This window comes from Desmodus rotundus, chromosome 10 (assembly GCF_022682495.2).
Source record: "Desmodus rotundus isolate HL8 chromosome 10, HLdesRot8A.1, whole genome shotgun sequence".
Classification (NCBI taxonomy): domain Eukaryota; kingdom Metazoa; phylum Chordata; class Mammalia; order Chiroptera; family Phyllostomidae; genus Desmodus; species Desmodus rotundus.
The window spans coordinates 12,683,570-12,705,950 of NC_071396.1; the positions used below are offsets into that span (position 1 = coordinate 12,683,570).

General features: G+C 40.5%; 1 protein-coding gene across 3 annotated transcripts in view; it reads left to right on the top strand.

Annotated features, from left to right (window-relative positions):
* Positions 1 to 22,381, top strand: part of SMYD3 (SET and MYND domain containing 3) — a 459,771-nt gene that overhangs the window by 52,815 nt on the left and 384,575 nt on the right. For all 3 annotated transcript variants that reach the window (XM_024575953.3, XM_045184522.3, XM_071219589.1), the window contains exon 2: positions 21,415 to 21,478. In XM_024575953.3, coding sequence (XP_024431721.2) covers positions 21,415 to 21,478 — 64 coding nt within the window. The remainder of the gene's footprint in view (positions 1 to 21,414; positions 21,479 to 22,381) is intronic.

Sequence of the window (22,381 nt, forward strand, 5' to 3'; positions counted from 1 at the left end):
CCATTAGATCTACCCGTAGAAAGATTCCTTGCCCCAGGCCTGTTAAACCAGGACCTCCAGGCCTGGAAATACATGTATTTGACAAACACCACAGATGATTTGATTCTTACAGCCAGGCAAATTGGAAAAATACTGATTAGACCTTTATTTTCCGTGATAATTGGTCAGATAGGTTTCATAAACTTCCTATAATCTCCCTCTTAGAGATTTCATTAGCTTATTAAAAGACATGTAAAAATCTTCCCAAGACAAGCTATTTTGTTTCTCCTTAGCCTAGCATTTCCCAGCTTAACCATGAAGCACTCTTTTGGCAGCTCATTTAACTTCTTGCACTATGCTATTATTCCTTAAAACATAGTTTGGCACATACTGATTTAGACAGATGTTTCTTAGCTATCGTTCCATGGGAAAACTTTACCATTCTGAGATTTCACTGCAGAATGATCTTACTGGATGTCGTGATTTACAGCCTTACTTAACATATTCAGGCCTTAACTATCAATTAATTTCCCATGTGAAAGAGGTCTTTTGTTTTCTGTGTACATACCACAGCCTGTCTGCATATAATTAGTGGGAGCTGTTCTTTTTTAGTGGTTTCTCTAGGGGGTTTTAATTTATTTTAGTCTTAAATTTATAGACTTACTTATTTTAGTGTTTTGTTACCAATGAAACAGAGGATGGTTTTCAAATACGGGGTGGAAGCCTCCAGTGATCTTCGCTTCTGGTGGCTGTAGGCGCCACGGGGAGTCAGGTATTTCCGAAGGCTCTGTGACTTAACAAAGACGAAGCTCAGCTTTAGGTTGACTAAGGAGAAAGTGTTAGGAGTTTGCTATAGAACATTTCCACTATTGCAGAGAGTTCTATTCGGTATTGCCCATCGAGAGGGTCTTAAACATTGTGTGTGTGTGTGTGTGTGTGTGTGTGTGAGAGAGAGAGAGAGAGAGAGAGAGAGAGAGAGACCTACATGAAGTATGTCAAAACTGCCACGTGTCATTTGTGGAGATGACTTGCTGAATAAAACCATAGGGCCAGTAAAGATTTTTTTTTTAATTTGAAGATAATAATTTAGAATTAGAAAATAAACCTATCCAAAAAACAAATCAGCAGCAACAATATACTCTTCCAAACACCAGCAAGTGTTGGCAAGGATGTAGAGAAAAGGGAACCCCAGTGCACTGTTTGTGCAGATTGGTGCAGCCACTGTGGAAAGCAGCGTGGAGGTTCCTTAAAATAGTGGGAAGAGGGGTCTATAGGAGCTACTATAAAGGACACAAGGACAAAATCAAGGGGGAGGGTAGACGTGGGGGAGGGAGGTGGGACTGGCTGGCGTGGGGTGGAGGGATGGGGAGAAAATGCAGACAATTGCAACTGAAAAAAAATAAAAAAAATAAATATTCCAAGATTAAAAAAAAATTAAAAATGGAACCGCCTTTTGACCCAGCGATTCTGCTTCTGGGTATATAGCCGAAGAAACCCAAAACACTAATTCGAGCATGCGCACCCACATTTCACTGCAGCATTATTTACAATAGCCCAGATAGGGAAGGAATGCAAGTGCCCATCCATAGAAGAGTGGATAAAAAAGCTGTGGTACATTATACAGTAGAATTATTAGTTGGCCATAAAAAAGAATGAAATCTTACCATTTATGACAGCATGGTGCACCTAGAAGGTATTATGTGATTTGAAATAAGCCAGGCAGAGAATGAAAAATACCAAATGATTTCACTTACTTGTGGGATCTAAAGAGCAAAATAAATAAACAAACAACATAGAAACAGAGTCACAGATACAGAGAATGGAATATTGGATGCCAGAGGGGAGGGAGGTTGGGGAACTGGGTTAGAAAGGTGGAGGGATTAGAAACACTAATGGGTAGTTACAAAGTAGGGATGTAAAGTACAGCACAAGGAGCATAGTGAATAATATTATAATAACTGTGTAGGCCGCCAGGTGGATACCTGAAATATTGGGGGGACCACTGTGGTTTCTACCTGAAACTGATAGAAAATAATGTTGAATGGAAACTTTAATTGAAAAGTAAAATTAAAAAATCCTCAAACACTCATACAAAGAATTTGTTTATAAACCTATTGATTTTTTAAAAACTTTTAAATTGAACTATTATACACACATAAATTATATGTTTATATATTTAATATATACAAAAACATATAAAAGCATATAAGTTTCATACATATATAAAAGCACATAAAAGTTATAGGTTGATGAATTTTTACAAACTGAACACCATAATGCTATTAGCACCCCATGTGCCTTCTCCCTTTTGTGTTGAAAGTATTGCAGAGCTTCTTATTTATTAATGAATGTGTCTTCCCTTCTAAATAGTACATGAATTTTGGGGGCACTGTATCACAAGAACATTCCTCTTGAATTTATGAAATAAAAATTGAATTTTGAAGTAAAATGGAATTGAGGTTGCGTCTTCAATTCTCTGTAGTAGTACGATCTTCAATTTGTGAAACAAAGTAGATTTTTTAGAAACAATTATGGATGAAACAGAGAGAAAGAGAGGGAGGGAGAGAGAGAGAGAGGTCAGTTTGTTGTCCCACTTGTTTATTGGTTGATTCTTGTTCGTGTCTGACTGGAGATCGAACCTGCAACCTTGGCGCATTGGGATGACACTCTCACCAGCCGAGCTCCTCTCTCCTCGCACAGTTCAGTAACCGCGAGGAGAGAGAAGGTGAGGGCACCAAGGAAAGAATCAGACCCCATGCTAGAATCCTCTGATGGGTTCTAAAGGCCATAATTGTAGGCAGGCCTGTGAGCATTTGTCTCAGAAGATAAAAAGTGCTTTCTTCTCTGTTCTAAAAAAATGTGCCATATTGTTCGTCTTCTGCAACTTCCTTGATTTGTTTCCAAGGTGAAGATAGGGCCTCTAGGTTTTTACATAAAGGAAAGTCCAGGGAAGCTCGTGAATCGCTGGCCTGTGCCAGGCAAGTCATGTCTCTGCGTCTGAGTTAACTACATTTTTCACTGTCTTGCTCCAGCTGTCTCTCATCATTCACCCATAAGCTTGTGCTTATGAAGTTCTCTTGATGGTTAAAAATTCATCTACTGTGTGGTTTTGTAATAGAAATCTGATCATGTGATATATTTACAGGAAGAAAGATATAAATAAAAGGACTTTACTGCCTCGATTTTATTTTTCTATTGTTGACATGTTTATATTTTGGCAAAAGGGAGTTGGCTTTCATATAGAAAAATTTCTTCTGGGTGTGTGCCAGAATCAGTTTACTGTCAGTTTTAGTTAAAAAGATTTTCTCTTTTCAAATATAACATACAGCTCCTTTCACATAGCAGATGGGAAAGATCAATGAACTGCTATAGTGAATTACCAGATCTTTTTTTTCCCTCTGTTTGATCTTTGATTTTAAGACAGCTTTTAACCCTGTGGTAATCGACCAAGAGATTGGAGGAAATATTTTGTAAAACAAAGTTATGGGGGCTATGAACACGTAATTGGTGTTCTCAAAGCATTCTGTCAAATGCAAACTAAATACTTTTAAGAAATCATTATCAGCTGTTATGTGTTTTTATTAGTCTGAATTCTCAGTGTAGTTTATGTCTAAGTGCATTATTGCAATTTAGTTTTGAATTCATTTTCTTGTTAGGAAATAATGAGACTTTTCTTGATATCACAACAGCTGGAAAAAATCACATCAATGAACAGCAAAAACTCTCTAATTAGGTTTTAAGACTAAAAATTATATTAGAGTATGTTAATTTGGAATGTTGCTTTTAAGTTGACTTTTTAATAAGCTTTAAATTTGTTTCATAGTCTTTTAGCAAACACGTTCAGCCATTAATAAACACAGTATTGTGGTGCAAAGAGAACATTGCTTCTACCCTTAAAACCAGGACTAAACAAGCAAACGAAAGCTTGAAAAAATGCAAGTTTCTGACTCTTGTTTTGAACCCATGAGAGAGCTCAGGTCACAGGGCGCCCTGATAGCTTGAGGACTAAGGAGGAACAGGTGCCTGTAGAGAGAGACATGAGCACTCGCTTACCTGGGGCAGATGTGCTGAGCACCGGTAAGAGTGTAGCTAGAATAGTTGAAGAAATTGATGGATGCTGAACGTGGCTAGCAAGAGAATATGAAGTCCTTGGAGGCTGCACCTATAAGGAGAGTTTACTTACTACCTGTAGGCTTTTTCTCTGCAAAGCCTTCTAAGTCTTCCCCCCAAAAGAACAAGTGACACTCCTGAGAAAAGCACCCTTCGGTTCAGGGCTGGAGAAGAAGAGCGCCTGCTACTGATGGAGCAGGGACTTCTGCCAGGACCTTCCTCCGGGTCTCTCTGTCCTCTACTGCCTGCAAGCAGGGGGAAGGGCGGAAAAATCACTGTTGCCTGGAGGGCAGTGGCAGAAACCCATTGCACCTGGGGGCAGGGAATAGCATCAAATCTGTTCTTGGGGGGCATGTTGGGTCCAGAACCACAGCTGGATAAGGGGCAGGGGCATTCAGAAGGCCACATCCCTGAGACCCAGGGACACAGTGACTGTCTAAGGTGGATGCTTAATCAGAACAACAAACTCCCAGTTCTTGTCTCTTGTCCCCAGAGGGGTAGACATCAGGTCACAGTGGATAGTGCTGGTAGAAGGGTCAGACCCTGCCAACAGACCCTCTGTGAGCTGCAGCCCAAAGGGAAGACCCGGAGCCGAGTTGACAGCAGACAGTGAGAAGAAACCTTGGCGAGCCAGGCTCCTCTCTAAACCCAAGTTACCAGCAGAGGAGTTTGAAGACGTGGTGCGTGGAGGGTAACTAACCATCTCCGTAATGACCGTCAGTCAGCTTGACTTCTGATGGGTTACTTTAACCCCCCGCCCTAAAGGCACAGCAGAAGAAAAGGTGTGCTCGTTTCTAGGCATAAAAGCTATGAACTCAGTCTCTACTGTCCCTCACAAGATGTGCAGCTTTCAGCAAAAAAATGGGAGGCATTTGGAAAGGCAATAAACAACCCAACATATTGCCCAGAGACAAAGCAATCAACAGATCAGATTCAGATATGACACAGATAGTGGAACTATCTGGTAGAAAATTTAAAATAACTATGATTACTATATTAAAGCCCCAATGAAAAAGGTTAACAGCATGGTGACGTAGAAGGGTAGTTTTAACAGCAGAGTAGAGACTACAAAAGAGAGTTAAATAGTATATTAGAAGTGAGAAAAAGTAGTAGAAATGAAGAATGCCTTTGGTGGGCTTATCTGTAATTCTGACACAAGAAAGAATTAGTGAACTTGAGAATTGGTCAATAGAAATTACCAAAAAAGGGGAAAAAGTGAACAAGAGAACAAAGAGTAGGGGAAAAAACCACAGAAAAGAGCATCTAATAGCTGTGGAGCAGTATCAACAGTTCTAACATAAATACTATTGGAATACTGCAAACCACTAAACAATTAAACTGGGAAAAGCAAAACTATAGGGAGTGAAAACAGATCAGGGGTTACCAGGGTTGGGGATGGTGGGGGTTGATTCCAAGGGGGCAACCTAAGGGAAGTTGGGGGGTAACGAAGCTGTTCTGTGTCGTGACCTTGGCTGTGGATACATGGATCCGCACTTACCCAAACCCACACCACTGTGTACCTCAAAGAGTGAATTTTCCTCTATGGAAATTAAAAAATCTCCAACGACCAGGATGTGAGGGGAATACAAATTTACGGAGAACCTAACTGTATTACAGATAAATAACATCATTGAAGGGAGTGGGGATGAATAGAACTAGCCTAATTAATGTTAGAAAGTAGAATTTTGACTGCACACGGTAAGGCTAAGGACAAACAAGAGTGCATACAAGGACTGGACTCCAGTTACTAATTTGTTCTTTTCAGGAAGGTATGGAGTCTTCCGAAACTACACGTTTACCAGGGTTGAAAAAATGGGTGCAGCAGACAACAAGAGCCTGGTTTCTGACTGTCGGAGAAATTTCAGGGGAAATTCCCGTAGGGTAAGGCGATAGGGCAGATTGAACCTTATGGGGCTGCATCACAACTAGAAACGTCAGTGTTAATTCATTCTGAGTATTTCAGCGACATACGTAAATAGACACAGAAATAAAGGTAGGTGTATGTGTGCATCGGTTAGTGTACATACATGTATTTCTGGTCTCTGTCTGCTGAGGGGGTCTGGAAAGAGAGATACACCAGTGGCAATGAGTACACCTGGTTCCTGTATCTTGTTTCTAAGTACCGTTTTCCAGTAAAAGAAACCAGTGTTCCTTGGAGAAGTGGGTGAGTCTAGGACTGGGGTAGAGAAAATACAAGATGAGGCTGGACCATCTTGTGGCACCAGAACTAAGGAAGTTCTTTCTCCCCAACCCCCCACCCCCAATTCCCCCCCAAGCCCATTCAGAAGTAAGGAAGTTCTTAAAGAACTGGGGCATGTTCAGAGTCACAGGAGCCAACCTGAAAGGCCTCTCGGTGGCCAAAGCAAGAACAGTTTGAGCAACAAAATGTCCTAATTACTTTTGGGGTATAACTCATAGAGTAAAATAAAAATCTATGAGCTCATGCTGATATAAATAGATAATTAAAGGAATAAATAAACGGGGAGGTAGCACACAGACGACTCTGAATTATAAATGTAGGAGGAACGAGTGAAATGGAAACTCACAGAACACCTGTAATAATTACTATTGGCGAGATCCAGTGATGGATGCTAAAATTAGTTGATGAAAGTCTGAGAAGAAACAAGATATTTGCAGAATCTCAGAGTCTGTCTCCGAAATTACTAGGGAAAGAGAGTAACTTCATAGCGAATGAACTGGCAGATACCACCTTCTTCAAGAGAAGAGCACATCACCTTCGTGGTATTCTTGCCCAAATGCATCACCTCGGTCTCATCCTGAGAAAACAGATGGGCCTCAACTACTTTACCAGTACTCTTCAAAAATACCAGGTGTCAAAGGCAAGGGGAGGGGAGGGATTGTCACAGATTGGAGGAGACAAAGGAGGCAGGGCACCTGAGTGTGCTGTAGAATCCTGGACAGAGGACAGGTGTTCATGGAAAAATTCATTTGGATGAAATCTGCAGTTATAGTATTGCATTGATGTTTCTTAGTTCTGATAGTCATAGTACAGTTAAGTAAGATGTTAACATTAGGGGAAGCTGGGCAAAAAGTAGTTGGGAATTCTCTGTACTATTGCTACTTTTCTGTAGGTTTAAAATTATTTAAAAATAAAAAGTTAAAGGGAAAAATAGTAGTCTTTTAAATCTCTCTCTCTCTCTCTCTCTCTCTCTCTTTCTCTCTTTCTCTGTTGGCTAACTCCTGAGTCGGTTTGTGAAAACCGAACTCCTACCTCCAATTGCTGGAGATTTAGATCTGGGAGTTTTAGTTCAGTTTAGGAAGATTAGGTTCTTTTTCAGCACCCTACTATTGTTATATAGTTTTATTAAAACAAGGGATAAGGTTTCATAAATACATTTTCTCTGTAATATTTTAGGGCATTTATATTTAATCTCTCAAGTGGGTATGAAGGAAATTTGAACACGTAGCTATTACTAAAAGCTTCAAGCTTAAAAAATTAAAAAACTTGTCACCTACTTCCTACTATTATTTGCATTATTGATTCATGAAACGTTGAGTAACAACTCTGTAACAGGTGCTGAGCGGGACCCGTGGTACAAAGACTATTAAGGTTGGTCTCTCCCCTGATGAACTTGGACTTATTTGGAAAATAGAGAAAAAACTGTAGTAAAAGTTCAGTGTCCTGGGGGACATTTGAATCAGTGTGGTTTTATTGAGCATTTTTTTCTCCACTTTCCTTGTACCTTCTGCCTGGAATTCTTCTATTATTTAGAATATCAGCACTATTACTCTTCCTCTGCCTATACCCCAGTCCCATTGAAGCCATTTGGAATTCTCAATAATTCCTGATGGTTTTCCTAACTTAGAGAAGAGCAGTAATCAGTAATTCTTGTCCTGGATGTACATTGTCTAGTATTACAGTTGTTCAGAATACCTCTTGGCTTAACATATAACTCTCATCCAAGAAACTGTGGAATATAAATAAAATACCTTCACTTAAAATTCTGCCGCTTTGTTTTATATATTCCCCAGTCTATCCATGGAATAAGAAAATAACTTATGAAATCTCTTTGGACTGTCTTTGTAGACAAAGGTATATGTACACATTTTGCAATAATTTCAAATAATTAGATTTCACCAAAGCTCATCCATTTGACTCTAGGTAAAAAGCCATTTGGGGACAAATATGAAGCATCCGTTTATCTAGATCCTTGGTTTGGTTCTTATCACATTAGTAAATATGTATCGGGGGGTAATTGTGGTAACTCAAACAATGAAAAGTCATGTAAAAAAAGACTCTTGAATGTTTTGTGATGGAGACTGTGAAGGCATACAGCAGGATCATTATAAATTCGAAGGCTGACTTCAGAGTAGGAAGATGATTTAGGAAACAGTCGGCCATCAGTTAGGCAGCCAAGACCAAGCGAGTGCCCTTGTCTTTTTCCTTCCGCGGAATGAACACGCAGTATGGATGGCTGAAGGATGAGAGGCCTGGGAACCCGTTACATTCCTCTGTGTCTCATCGGCAATTACACAGTGAGGGCCAGTTCTTCTGCTTCTTCCCACTCTCCGTTCCAGACGTGGTCCCTTTGCCCTTATGCCATCGCTGTGACCTTGGTCTAATTGGATTTTAAACGTGAATCTTCTGCTTCTTAATGTTTTGGTGTCAGAGGGGTCGTGCTGAATTCAGATTCCAAGTGTTTATTAAATGTCTCCCTTTGGCAGACTGTGCAAAGTCCACTTTTATACACCTTACTTCATTGATTCTGAACTAAACGAGGTTGTGAAATACAGCGGAGGCCCAGTGCTGTTTTATTGTGTGGGCTGAATTGTCTTGAGAGGAGTGTGTGGGAAACCTAAGCTGGTCTTTGAAGGTAGTGGAAGGGTGGCATAAAGTGTGTGTAAAGTGACAGTCGGGAAGGCCAGCAAGACAGTGGAAGCGAGGCTGTGTGTATGTTTTGAAAGTCACTTCTAATACTGAACGCTAGTGGTGACACATTTGCTCACATAAAACCATAATGAGTTTACATTTGAAGATGGAGTACCCATTCATAGAAATAAATTGCTTTATTATTCATGCATCTAGGCGGTAGGGAAATGTATGTTACAGTTGCAGCTCATGATTTACTTGCTGATTGGTAATCTCATGGATTCTATTATGTGAAACTTGCATATTTACAGTTTAATTTGTAATATATTTGAGCTAATTTTGAGCTTTGTTAGTCATAGGTTATGAATTTGTTGCCTTTTGTCTCTTAGAAATAATCTAAGAAAAATTCTTGAGCAGTCATTTTCGTCATATGGTGAAGTCTCATCGCATTTTGGAAACTCACCTGGACACAATGAAGGGAAATCTTCTCAAGTGAGCGTGATTAAACTCGTTAAAGAGAATCTCTGGCTGTTTCTTGACTTTGCACAGATTACATATTTTGAGTTTTTGATAAACTTTCTTTCCTGGATGATCTCTCTTACTCGATGCCCTCCAATTAACTTCTTAAAAATCACCAAATGCTACCACCTCCCCACCTCCTTTAAAATCTTTTTGCAACAACAAGGAGAATGATTAACTTTCTAATTGATGTATGGTGGTGTAGCTATCTACAATACTTTCATTAAAGCAACTTAATTTTTTGAAGATAGCCAAGTTAAATATGTAATCACTCTCGAGGAATTAAAAAGAATGAATGGATATAATTAGAAATTGTGTCTGTGTTTTGTAGGGTGTCCTAACTGCTACTTCTTTTATGTACATGCAGTTGGTCATAAATGGTTCTTCCAGTTTCCTTGCAGAAAGTGTTAGAAGAGGTAGTAGTACTTTAACACTTTAGTCCAATCTCAGTTTGACATAACTTTTGTATCATTTTGTGTTGCAGCTGCAGTTATGCAGTGAGGTCAAAAACGTACATATATTGTGCTGTTTTTTTTTCCTCCCACCGTACAGCCAGAAGTGTGGGTTTGAAGGTAGTGACCAATTTTCTCAATTCCAGGAAGTACAGAAAATTTTGAAAAATTTAATGGTTCCTATTATAAAATATTAAGTCCTTTTTAAGAAAAGAGGAACTGAGTCAAAATGAAGTTGAATTTTTTGGGGTTAATTGCCTGGAGTCAGCTGACACAGATTGTAGCGGAATTGGAGAGTAATTTATGTAGCGGATATACATAAATTGGCTTCTTTTAGGAAGCAGTCGTACAAAAGGCACAATGTCATTGACGTGACCTTCTCACTGATGTCTGCTCGGTGTGTATTTTCCAGATTTTTGATTGACTTATTCTCCCCCAAAAGTTAGCATTGTAATTAAAATAAAAGATTAGTTTGCTCAAAGTTACAAATTAGTTATATTTGTTAAATTTGAAGATCTTTTTGGGGACTAAATGGTAATGAAAAAAAATACAGTAAAGATTAAAAAGAAATTTACAGAACAAGCAGTTTGTTCTGAGATGTGACATATAATAAATAAGTAAACAAATATTTAATTATAAATGTTAATTGCTATAATGAAAATAGACTACTATGGCAGAAAATACACAGTATAAATTAACCTATGATATAGGGTCTCTGTGTAATTTTTATAATATTTAAGTAATAAACAACTTTATTCCCCCCCCCCCAAAAGAATAGAAAATCTTTTTACATGTGCTTCACAGCTTTTTTTTTTTTATTTTAAAGTTTATGATAAACATCTTGGAGTTGGATCCAGCCCAACACTGCAGGTAGTTTCCTTTCCTTCCACCTGGCGACTGGCCCTGGCCATTTGGGGCACTTCAGCTCAGCTCAAGGGCAGTCTTCTCTGACCTCCCTGAACGTACTCACCCCCGTTCCTGTCGCTGTACTCACACTGCTTTCCCCCTGCCGTCAACAACCTAGATCCCAGGTGACATGTTTTGGTTCTTATTCCACCTTGCTGTGAAATATTTCAGGGCTTCCTGTTTTTCTTAAACACCGTTTTCCTATGTCCTGATTTTCTGTCCACTTAACATGGTTGCTGCTGGCGAGCTGCTTTTCTGCTCATTCCACTCATGGTGGTGCTCCTTGGGTTGTTTCTCCCAGACACACATTCTCTAACCATTAAGCAGCAAATTCTCATTTCCTCCTCCCCTCAGCCCCTGGTGATCCCTAATCTACGTTCTGTCTCTCTGAATTTGCCTGTTCTAGATATTTCATGTATTGGAATCATACCATATTGTCCTTTCGTGTCTGTCTTACTTCACTTGGCCTAGAATTTGCAAGGTTCATCCAAGTTGTAATAAATATCAGAACTTTATCTATTAGTTTTTGATCTTGGATAGTCATACTAATTTTCTCTTGAAACATTTGTATGGTTTTCAATGAAAAAAATAAATTCTTTATTTTCCTCCTTTTTCTTTGATATGACCTTAGTAACAGCTTTAAAAAATATATTCCCAGTGGAGACTGTTATAATTGTGGGCTTGTTGATTCGTGCTGATGAATAGTAATTTCTTGCAAGTTATCCTGGCACGGAGGTCTCATTTTTCATGTGCTCTGCGCACACAAGCAGTGGTGGTGAATATTAATCAAGTAAGAATGTAGATTTGAATGCTAAGTCAAAAAAAGGATAAGTAGAACACAGAAGCCACTCTGCAGGGAACACATGTTCTCCTGGTTTATAGCTTACAACTTTCTTTTTTGTTCCAGCTGATAAGTCGGTAGGTGTCACTGTATGGGTAAGAAAGTTGGGATGGGGTGTGGCAGAACTGCTGCTCATACGAAGTTCTCAAATCGTTCATTATTATCGGTAGCATGTTTTATACCAAGTTGTTTTTCCCAGGACAAAAAAAAAATATGGGTTTATTTAACCAGTTAAACCAAGTTGACTTGCTGAAAAATTTACATGTGACGGTACCTCACTGGGTGCCACGTAGGAGATACAAAGAAATATAAGGACCTTCCAGCCTAGAGAGCTCACCTGTGGGAAGTCACACCTGAATGGACGCAGTTCGAGACATAAGTACGTTTATCAGAAACATGCAGGAAGTTCAACAACAACATATCAATAGAATTAAACTATGGGTAAGGGTCACAGTAAAAATGATAGCAAGGGTAGTGGTTCAATATTTTTATTTTAAATAGAGGTACCCTTTTTTTCTCCAAATTAAATCTTAAACTAAACCCAAATAGGGGGAAAAAAAGTGAGCAAAGACTTTTTTGTTGTTGTTGTTGTTGCTGGGAACCAGGGTTCCAGATATGACTGGAGGCTCTTTACCTAAACTCCAGGTCAATTTTCTTGCCAGCAAATGGGATTAATAATGGGGTTCTTGCAAGAACTAAAAATAATGGGTGGAGTATGGAAAGCATCTACAACGATCTAGAACATTCTAAGTACTAAATGCATTTTATATATTATTATCGCAGTTATATTAGAAGAGAAGGGGAGGGCCCACAACACCATGCTCTCTCTTCCCATTTGGAATCCTAGGCCTAGAGACAACAAATACTATCTGAGTTCAGAGAAGAAAAGGTCACTTAAAAACTGTCACAGGCCCTGGCTGCTGCTGCGGCTCAGTGGATTGAGTGCCAGCCTGCGAACCAAAGGGTCACTGGTTTGATTCCCAGTCAGGGTACATGCCTGGGTTGTGGGCCAGGTCCCCAATGGGGGACGTGCGAGAGGCAACCGCATATGGATGTTTCTTTCCCTTTTTTTCTCCCCCGCTTTTACTCTTTCTAATAATAAATAAATTCTTAAAAAAAACTGTCATGGGAATTTTTGGTCAACAATTACTAAGAGCTTATCTGTGTTAACAGTTCCAAGGGGTTACTAGTTATATTGTTCTCTTTTGGATATTATCCTCATTCGTATAGTATGAAATACCCCCAGACCTAAGTGGTCAGCCGTCCATTAAGACAGCACATTGTAACAAATGCTGTGCCGCTCATCAGGATTTGCTCATCGTGGTGTCAGAAACCTGGATCCAGGTTTCAGGTGTGGTTTACCTGATCCAGATATATGCGTATATTTTCATTCCTATATTTGTGTGATCTGTGAATATATGTGAGAGTGTATATGTACGTATTTTGTCTGCATATGTATTAAAAACCTGCAGACGGCTGGCAATGAGAACTACTTACATGGCAGCACACGTTTTGGGTCTTCTAGCAAACTGGCGCTCACCCTTAACCTGTGTGGAGAACACAGTGGCTCCGTTCTTGGCTGGATTCTTCCCTGAGTCCCACCTGACTGAGTTGGGATATCTGGTCTTGCTTCAGGCCTTTGTTAACTTACCAGATAATGATAATGGTTGTTTTTTTTTTTTTTTAGTTTTTCCTTACATATTTTCCAAGAACAATCTTTAAATGTCATTCAAATTAATTTATTTAGAACTTTGCCTTCCTCTAATACATGAATAGATCCTTCACATATCTCACTGCTGACTTCGTTTGGACATGACAGTGTGTGGTAACTCAGCCGTGCTATTCCCTCTCCAAAGACTGTTTTGCGTTTGACAGCCTCTTCTCTCTGCCCATTCTTCAGGTAGAGGGGCCTGGAGTCCAAGGAGAAAAATGGGTTTCCACCTGGGCAGATGATACAGGGAGACAGTTTTCTGCTACACCATTAAATATCCCCTCTCCCTTTCCGCCTGTAAATAGCAATTACAGGAAATTATTCTTTAATCGCTTAATGTTCAGTATTTACATTAGTACATCAAAAGAGGATGTTTAATTCTTAAAGTTAATGGTTATGTTTTTTTTGAGTTTTAATAAGTTAGGGCCTAAAAAATTCTCACTCTGGTTTGTTAGTGCATCTTTATGAAAATGGCTACTGTTAAAATAAATAAACGGTTCCGTTGGGAATAGAACTGCTGTAATTTCATCAGTCATCTTTGCCGGTGACAATGAGCTATTTACAGTGAGTAGTGGCCCTGGCAGAGAATACGGCCTCGTGATGAAGAACGCAGGTTCTGGAGTCGGACCGGCTGGGCTTGCACATCAGCTGCACGATTTACTCTGCGACGTGGGGCAGCCAAACTTATTTTCTCTAGCTTTCTTGTTTGTAAAATGGTGTTGACTCTGCTGCTTGCCTCGTAGTATTATTACGAAGGTTAGATGAGATACTTAGCACAGTTTTGGGTATGCTGCTAGCGCTAGTATAATAATTCTAATAATGTCGAGAGGCAATGTGATGCGGTGGAATTTGACAGATACGGTTTATTATCCTAGCACCGGGGTGTGGAGGCGGCTTTCTGTATGACCTTGAACAAACTCTCTCGCCTCTCTGTATTGATTTCTTCAACTGTAAATTGTGGGTGACCTTCCTTATCAGGTAATTGGGAAGATGTGGTACACAGCAAAATTTGAAAACTGCCATCATATTATTCTCTTCTTCCTTTATTTCTGGTTCTTAGTTAATGCTGAAAATTAAAAATTCCCTGAAAAAAAAATCCACTAGTATTCTTTTATAACACTTTCAGTAGCTGTTATTCAACGTGTTTTGTTTAGTTTTATTGGAATCTACTGTTGTTTTTTTAATGCTTGCTCCATTTTTTTTGGCTGAATTACAGGAAATAAATAGCAGGTATTGAAAAGAGAGTAAGTATTAAAGAGCTTTAAAGTTTTCTATCTAAGGAGTAATTAGAAAGTGAAAGAACGGACAATGTAGTTTTGTTCTCATTAGAAGCTCTGAGGGTAAGGAACTTAAAGGATGGGCCACCCAGGTCAGGGAGATGAGACTGGACTCCTGTGCTTTGTCCTTGATTTGCTGAGGGAAACATCAGCAACATACTGAAACTACATTCAGGCTGAGAGCTGAGTGCTCTAGGAACTGCCCGAGGGATCGTGAAAGTCACTCTCATTTACTGGGTGGGTCAAGCAAGGTGCTGAGAGGTTTGGGATGGTCTGATGGTGATCCACCTAAGATCCTGGTCCTTTTCTGTCTCCTTTTGGGGAGGTGCTGATAAAGGTAGTTGACTCAGTGGGGGTGGGGTAGTGATAATAGAAGGAGGGATAGTGGCTTCTTTTCATCCTCAAGGACTTGATTCAGGGTACCGTGTAGGATAGGAAGGGTCCAGAACTCTGTGGAGAACTCTTCCCTTTTTCCTTCCATTTATCCGTCCTGGGCAGTCGGAGAGCTGGTGCCGGGGGACCCGCAGCTCTGGTTTTCCTGTAGAGTGAAATGTTGACGAGAGAACAGCAAGGTGGCATCACGGGAGGTCCTTCCGTGGCTCACCAGTTATTTCCACAGAGCAACAGCCTGGTGAGGCACGATGCCTCCTTTTTATAAACATTATGTTGAAGCAGACACATACACACGATCCCGAAGAAAACACTCTTAGCTAGTAGTTATATTAATAAGTACTTATGCGCACAATTTCAATAGATCAATAAAATGCCCTGATGATGATATAGAGGAAAAAGGGAAAGCTCATAAAAGAGTGTGTGTTACCAAACGTGAATGGTTAGCACTGCTAGAATTCGTGGTGAAGAATTACTGTAAACGTGCAGCTCTACTGGAAGCTGATAGAAGTGTGTTGTGCTGTGATTCGAATAGCATTTGCTTACATTATCACCTGAACTGACGAAACAAGTCCTGGCGAAGGCTTGGACAAAAGAGTTCCATTTCCTTCGATTTACCTAGTGTCGCAACCCTCGCAAATTCAGCATATGTTCAATATTCTAAAAGAACATAAGGATTACTTTTGCTTATATGTGAAAAGGAATTTGTACTAGTCCTAAACATATTAAGAATTAAGAGCTGATTGGGCATTTGGAAGCTGTGTGGTGTTGTGACACATACTGCTGTGTGTGAACACCCTCGTCTCCTTCAGAGAGAATGCCGGTGACACACCCCGGTCCCTGTGAAACCAAACCACCCTCACCCGTTCCTACCCCACTTCCCAGGAGGGTGCCAGCTCCTCTGGGAAGCAGAGCGTGCTCCCATCCACGTCTGCCGGCGGCTGTAGAAGACAGCACAGAGATTACTGCCAGGTCGCACGCACATGGCAGGGAACTTCCCCTTCGCCTGTCATCGCCAAGCCCCTCAGATAAGCTGTTTCTAACACTGTTACCCAACAGATAGCTTGGGAGTGTTTAGCTTGTTTTGGAAGAGAGATGGCAGCACGCGGAGATAACATTGCATAAGGGCCAGGAGATCCACGCTGCCTGCATTCCGACCCAGCCACAGCCACTGATGTCAGCTTCTCCACCACTCGGGCCTCCGCCTCCTCATCTGAGGCCGGGTCGGCACATTGAGTTGCCTACCGTGTGGCCTTGGCGTGAGGGGTTTTGACACACAGCTCTGTGCAGATGGTGTGCAAGGGAGACTTGTGAGAATAGTGAACAGGTTTTCTAAAGGCGAGGCAGGAAATGATTTATTATAAATATACAGTGCGGAAAGTGGAAAAGATTATGAATTTTGATTTTGTCTCGTAGCAAATGTTTACCAGAGTTCTGAATAGACTTTAATGGCTAAAATTCGTCGTTCTTTCCTTTACCTTGCTTTTGGCAGGGATAATATGGTTAATAGCTAATAATTACAGAGCTCTTAATATGTGCCAAGCATGGTTACTACTAGCTTTACAAGTAGTTATTATTTATTTTTTAAACAAACCTGGGAAGTCGTTTCTCGTACTATCCCTATTTTTACAAATGGAACCATGAGACAGGTGGAGGAATTTACTCGATCGTCGCAGTTAGTGAGTCAGACTCACATCGCTGAAGTCCAGAGTCCACTCGTTAGTCACTGGGCAGCACTGAGCAAGGACACGGGCAAGCGAAGATACCACTTCCACTGGACAGGAGCCTCAACAGCCCGAGCCTGGGAATAATTTCAGATCAGTGTGCTGGGTGACTGATCTCGGACATTCCTGGTTGACTCCAGGATTTTTACCTTCTGCAACCTGGTGTGGGTTTGGGTTTTCCTCTAACGGCGGCTTGGTGTCCCCATCAGGTTTGTCCCAAAGCACTTTCCATGGTGATGGAAATACTCCCTATTTGCTGTGTCCAATATGGTAACCAGGCACTAAAACATATGTTGCTATTGAGCACTTGAAATGTGGCTAGTGTGACTGAGGGAGTTAGTTGATTCTAAAACGGGATTGGCTTTTAGTTAGTTTAAATAGAAATGGAAACACGTGGTTAGTGTTGGTGAGCACAGGTCCAGGGAAGTAAAGGGGCACCTACACACTGCAGCCTTGCTGGCTTTTCCGCCTCCTGGGTTTTCAAAGCCGCCCCTCCGCGTTCCAGCGGGAGCCAGAGCCTACTGTAAGGTATAGAAATAACGCATTCAGAATGTGGAGGCCTCAGCGCCATGTCTTCAGAAGCATCTTTGTCCAGCAGGCGGGTGCCCCTTGTGAAGTCCTCTGGCGTGCTCAGAGGTCACCGGCTTCAGTACTCCCGGGCCGGCTGCACTGGCTCAAGACACCTTTAATTATGGCGGCATATGTTTCAGTTTTCAGGCTGGAGGAGATTTATTCCCTTCAGCCTGAAGTCAGCACAGATGGGATCTTGAGTGGAGGCTCAACACGCAGGAACGAAATGCCGCTGCCCTTGACAGCTGTGGCTGCCACGGTGCGCGGAGCAGTTTTACATCAGAGAGCAGCATGTCCGTCCACAGCCACCGTCGTGGTTTGAATTCAAGATAGGTCAGGGAAGGCTAGCACATGTGGCTGGCTTTGTGTAGTTTTAAAAGATCAACAGCCCCAGGCAGAAGTCGGTTGTTTGTGTTTGCTGTGTCCATGTATGTAGCCGTATTCATTCCAGTTCAGGTGTGTATCCAAACATGAGTGAATTTGGGTGAAACCGCTGACCTTGGATCAGGGTGTGTGAGACGTTTCAGTGCCTAGTGGGTGCGTGCTTACACTTAATTTATTTCGTCCTCCTTTTGAGCTTTATAAAATGGTATTATTGCTGAATAGTCTGATGGGATTTTTTTATACCCAATGTTTTACATTTTCAAGATGCATCTGTGTTAATGCATGTGGCTGTAGTTCGTTTATTTTGACTGCTCTGCGATATTCCGCTGTACGGAACACACCACACCTTACGTGGTCATTCTCCTGTCAGTGGGCTTCCGGGCTGTTTCCCAGTTCACTGTTCTCTCAGTGGACTGTACCTTCGGCTGCATTACTGTTGGAAGACGGCAAGGACAGGGCAGAGGTCATTGACATCCCAGAAGGAGGGACCGGTAGGAAGAGGGATCAGGAATATAGGGCACAGTTAAAATGGGGAGGAGGGAAGGGCACTGACGTCCCCTGTAGTGTTTCTTGGATACCTGGAGCTGTCACATGGGCCATTGCATTTAATTCTCCCGACAGTGGGAGCTTTGATTATCTCTGTTTAATAAGTGAAGAAATGGACGCAGGGGAAAAGGGACTTTGCCAAGATTGCGCAGCTGGTAAGAGATGGAGCCAAATGTTCGACCTGAGTGTTTCTGACCTAAGTCCTTTACACCCTCTATACAAGGGAGTGATGGACAGTCAAGGTTACATGACTCTAAGGAGGGAAACAGTACAGACAGAGGAGATGACAGGTGGGCTCCGCCACTTAAAAGGACAACGTAAACGTAGCACCAGGGAGATGTGAATTCAAGGCAGATAAATGAAGGCAAGCAAACAAAGAGGTTCGTGTTCGGGGCCCCTGCATATTGCTCTCCGACACAAATCCTCTGACCCTGCATTCGGACTTGGGCTGCGACTCATCTAACCATCTCTGTGGTCCTACTCTCCTAGCACTTTTCCTTCTGCCAGCGGTGAACCACAAAGGCATGTAGTCTCAGGATCACCCGTAATCAGCCATAAATAGAATGAGTTGACCCTGACTTTTCAGCAATTTGCAATACGAGGCTTTTCTTTCTTTAATGAGAATGAGGATAGAATGGGGTGGCAGCCTAGCAAATGAGAGAACTTGGTTTATTCAGTCTGTAACGTTTTTGACTGATACAAGTGCAATCCATAATAGAATGTAAGTACATAATTTAAAGTTTATATTCATGATTGTGAATTACTGACTGCTACTGCTAGCCCAGATCTCATAAAGCCTAAATGATTGTGCAGCTGAATAGAGAAAAATCTCCGGGTAAACGGAGGCTGGAAAATCGGCGTTGCTCTTTGCAGGTGGCTGTTGCGCTTGTTCATGTTTTATTTAGGTGCTTAGCAGGGCCGTTTGAGTCTCTAATTAAAGTGGTGCCTGCACTTTAATTGTTCACGAAGCCTCACGTAGACTCAGCCACCAGATCAGCTTGATGGGGATTTGCAGAGGTAAGCTCTACTGCCTCCTCACGCAGGGGTTTCTCGCCTCTGTCTGGAGAGTGAGAAAAGGCAGCATTGATTCGTGAGAACATTCCAAATAGCTCAATGGCCATTGGAGTATATTGAGTGGGGAATGAAATGCAGAAGTCTGTTACAGATACTCTGTCTCTATTAACCTCTCTAACCTTCCATTTAGCTTGATGGATAGAGGGATTTGTGCCCTGAAATCACAAAGGTATCACGTGCTCAGATGTGGGATCCTCTTCAAGACGGCTTTGTTAATCATTTCAGCAGATCGAGACTCAGTTTGACTGGTTTTGAACAGATTTGCTTCACGTCTTATTTTGGCAGTTCATACATTTGGAAGATATGTAACCAGCAAATCTAATCTTGAATTTATTCATTAAGATAAATAAGCCAGATCCGTATTTTGATATTTATTGTATTTTGTATTTTGGTGTGTTAACCCCATATAGATTGAATTAATGTTTCTGTGATTACTATAAAATATTGCAGTTCTGTTTTTTTTTTTTCCCATTCTGTTGGAAAAAAAATGATGGAGGTAGTATGTACTGTTTAGAGAGGTTCTTCTCCTACTAGGCTAGAATATGTTATAACAGTAATCTTACAATAGCATTTGAGTTACTTGACTTTAAAAACATTGTTACTGGGATGTTTTAAAACTTTATATGATTGTCAAATACCTTGTTAGAGTTTAATTGTTTCTCCATGTTTTCCATTTTAATTACTCTCTTTGGTTACTTCAAAGTATTTCTTTTAGCATTCCAAGCAAGCTTTACTTTGAAAAGGACCATTAAATTAATCTAAGGAAAAATGAGTTTTAACACACTGTGATAATGTTCAGCTGCCCCAAACATTTTTTTAAAAGTTAATGTTGTATTTATTCACTAGTTCCTTTTGATTTATCAGTTTCAGATTTTGGGAAATTTATGAATTCCAAGTGTTTCTGAACAAGACAGTGGAGGAAATAATTTCTTTCCATGTGAATATTGTTTTCAAAAGAACACATGCTTGGATACCATATAATTCGTAGGCCTTTTTTGGTGTGTGTCTAGGATAATTAAATAACATGCATTGGGTCTTTTATCACGTGGCTAATACTGCTTTCCAGGGCAGTTTTTTACTTAAACCATCTTAAGTTTTTTTATTTCAACTGCAGTAGCCTGAAAGGGGCAAGAATTGATTTTTTTGGAAATGGCGAGGAAACTACAGAGTATCAAACTACTGGAAGTCAAAAAGCAGCGTAGTTAGCGACCGATGCCAACCATGTTACTGTTTCTTAGAACTGTCTGAATCCCTCACGTATTTGAAATGAAATGAAATGTTGAAGTGCAATTGGTTGCTGGTGTAGCTATAAGGATCATTTGTAAAAAGTACTTCTCATTATGTTTTAGTTTCTTATTAAATTATTTCCCTGCTAGTCTAAGCGTCGTGAAGGCCAGGGCGATTTCTGTCTTGTTCAGTGCTCACCCCCCCACCCGCCCTTCGTGGTGTCTGGCTTAATAAGTAATTGTTGGATGAAGAAATGAATGGTCATTTTCTTAAACATAACAGTATCTTAAAATGAGTCACCTAGCTCTTGAACTTTTTTTTTTTTTTAGGATTACATTTCTGATGCCTTTTTTTAAAAAGAAAATGTGGGTTTATTATTCCATTGGAATTGATATGCTACTTCTTTTTTCTAAAGGAAGAATGTTTTCAGGAACTGTCTGGTGGCTCTGTTTTTGATACTGTTCTTTCCTCTCTCACTGCTACCCAAGTGTTTTCTCTGCAGGACACCTTACGAACACGCTATTACCCCAAAGAGAAAAGCAGTAATTAAGTTAAGTCTCCATTTGGTGCGGGGCTTAGCTTAAACAATTCCATTTTGTTCCTTGAATTATCTTTTTAATACACTGAAGCGTACACTTAAAAATGGTTAAAGTGGTAAATTTTGTGTTACATACATTTTAGCCACAATTTCAAAAAGAACACTATTATGTACGCGTCTCATGTTGAAGGTGAAATGTTCATCAGTGCAAAAAGCTTAAGGAACCACACAGAGGGAGTGAGCAGAACCTGTTGGTGTCAGTATGCTGGCTTATGCGTCCTTTCTTCACCCAGATGTGGTTCTCGGTTCCTAACCTGAAGTTTATTTTTTCACAGGAAGGAAAAGCTGATGCGATGCTCTCAGTGCCGAGTGGCCAAGTACTGCAGTGCCAAGTGCCAGGTGAGACCCTTCGGCTGTAAGCGCCACCTTCAAGTGCTCTGACTCTCACTTCGTCTTCCATCATGCCTCACCTATTCCCCTGTTCACCTATTTCTGTTTCTTCCCAGTATGTGCCTTATTTTAACTCATTTTCTTTCAGTCTTAAAATAATATATGCATATGGTAAAGTATAATATATATGTAAAGTTATACATATGACACATATATCATGAAAGAAAAGTAAATTTTTCCTTTTTTCCATCCTCTCATCCCCCTGACCTCAGGCCTGTCCCCCAGCAGTAACTACTGTGAAGTTTCTCATGTGTCTTTGCAGCTGTTTTCTGCTTTATTGTGTAAATATAGTCATATATGTAAATCCGTTATTTAAATAACCCCTAAAGGTTATTCTGGCACAAATTCTCATGTACCTTGATTTTGTTTTTCATTTAATAATCTTTCTAGAGGAACTTTTGGTAGCATTTCACTTTTTCCATTAAGAACATGCCACAGACAGGATTTCCCCATTAATGAATGCTGAAATATCTCCCAATACTCTGCATTGCCATTAAATGCACTGGACATCCTTCTGTGCACATTTTTGCACACTCCCACAGATTAACTAGAGGATGATTTCTCCTCAGCTGTATTGATTAGTACAAGGATACATGCATTTTGAATTTTTAAAGATGACACCAAGCTGCCTTTCAAGAGTCTGAGCTAATTTGCAACAACTGGCAGTCTGTGTGAGTACTGCTGTTAACACATTTGAAAGCCTCCAAAGGATGTGTGATTAGCACTCAACGTGACCTTTACTTCTAACCTTCTGATTAATCATCTAATAAATGCAATTACGCTCTAATGAATTGTGTCATAATAAAAAGTCTAATTGGGAAAAAAAAAGTCTAATTGGAAGTTTTCTGTCTG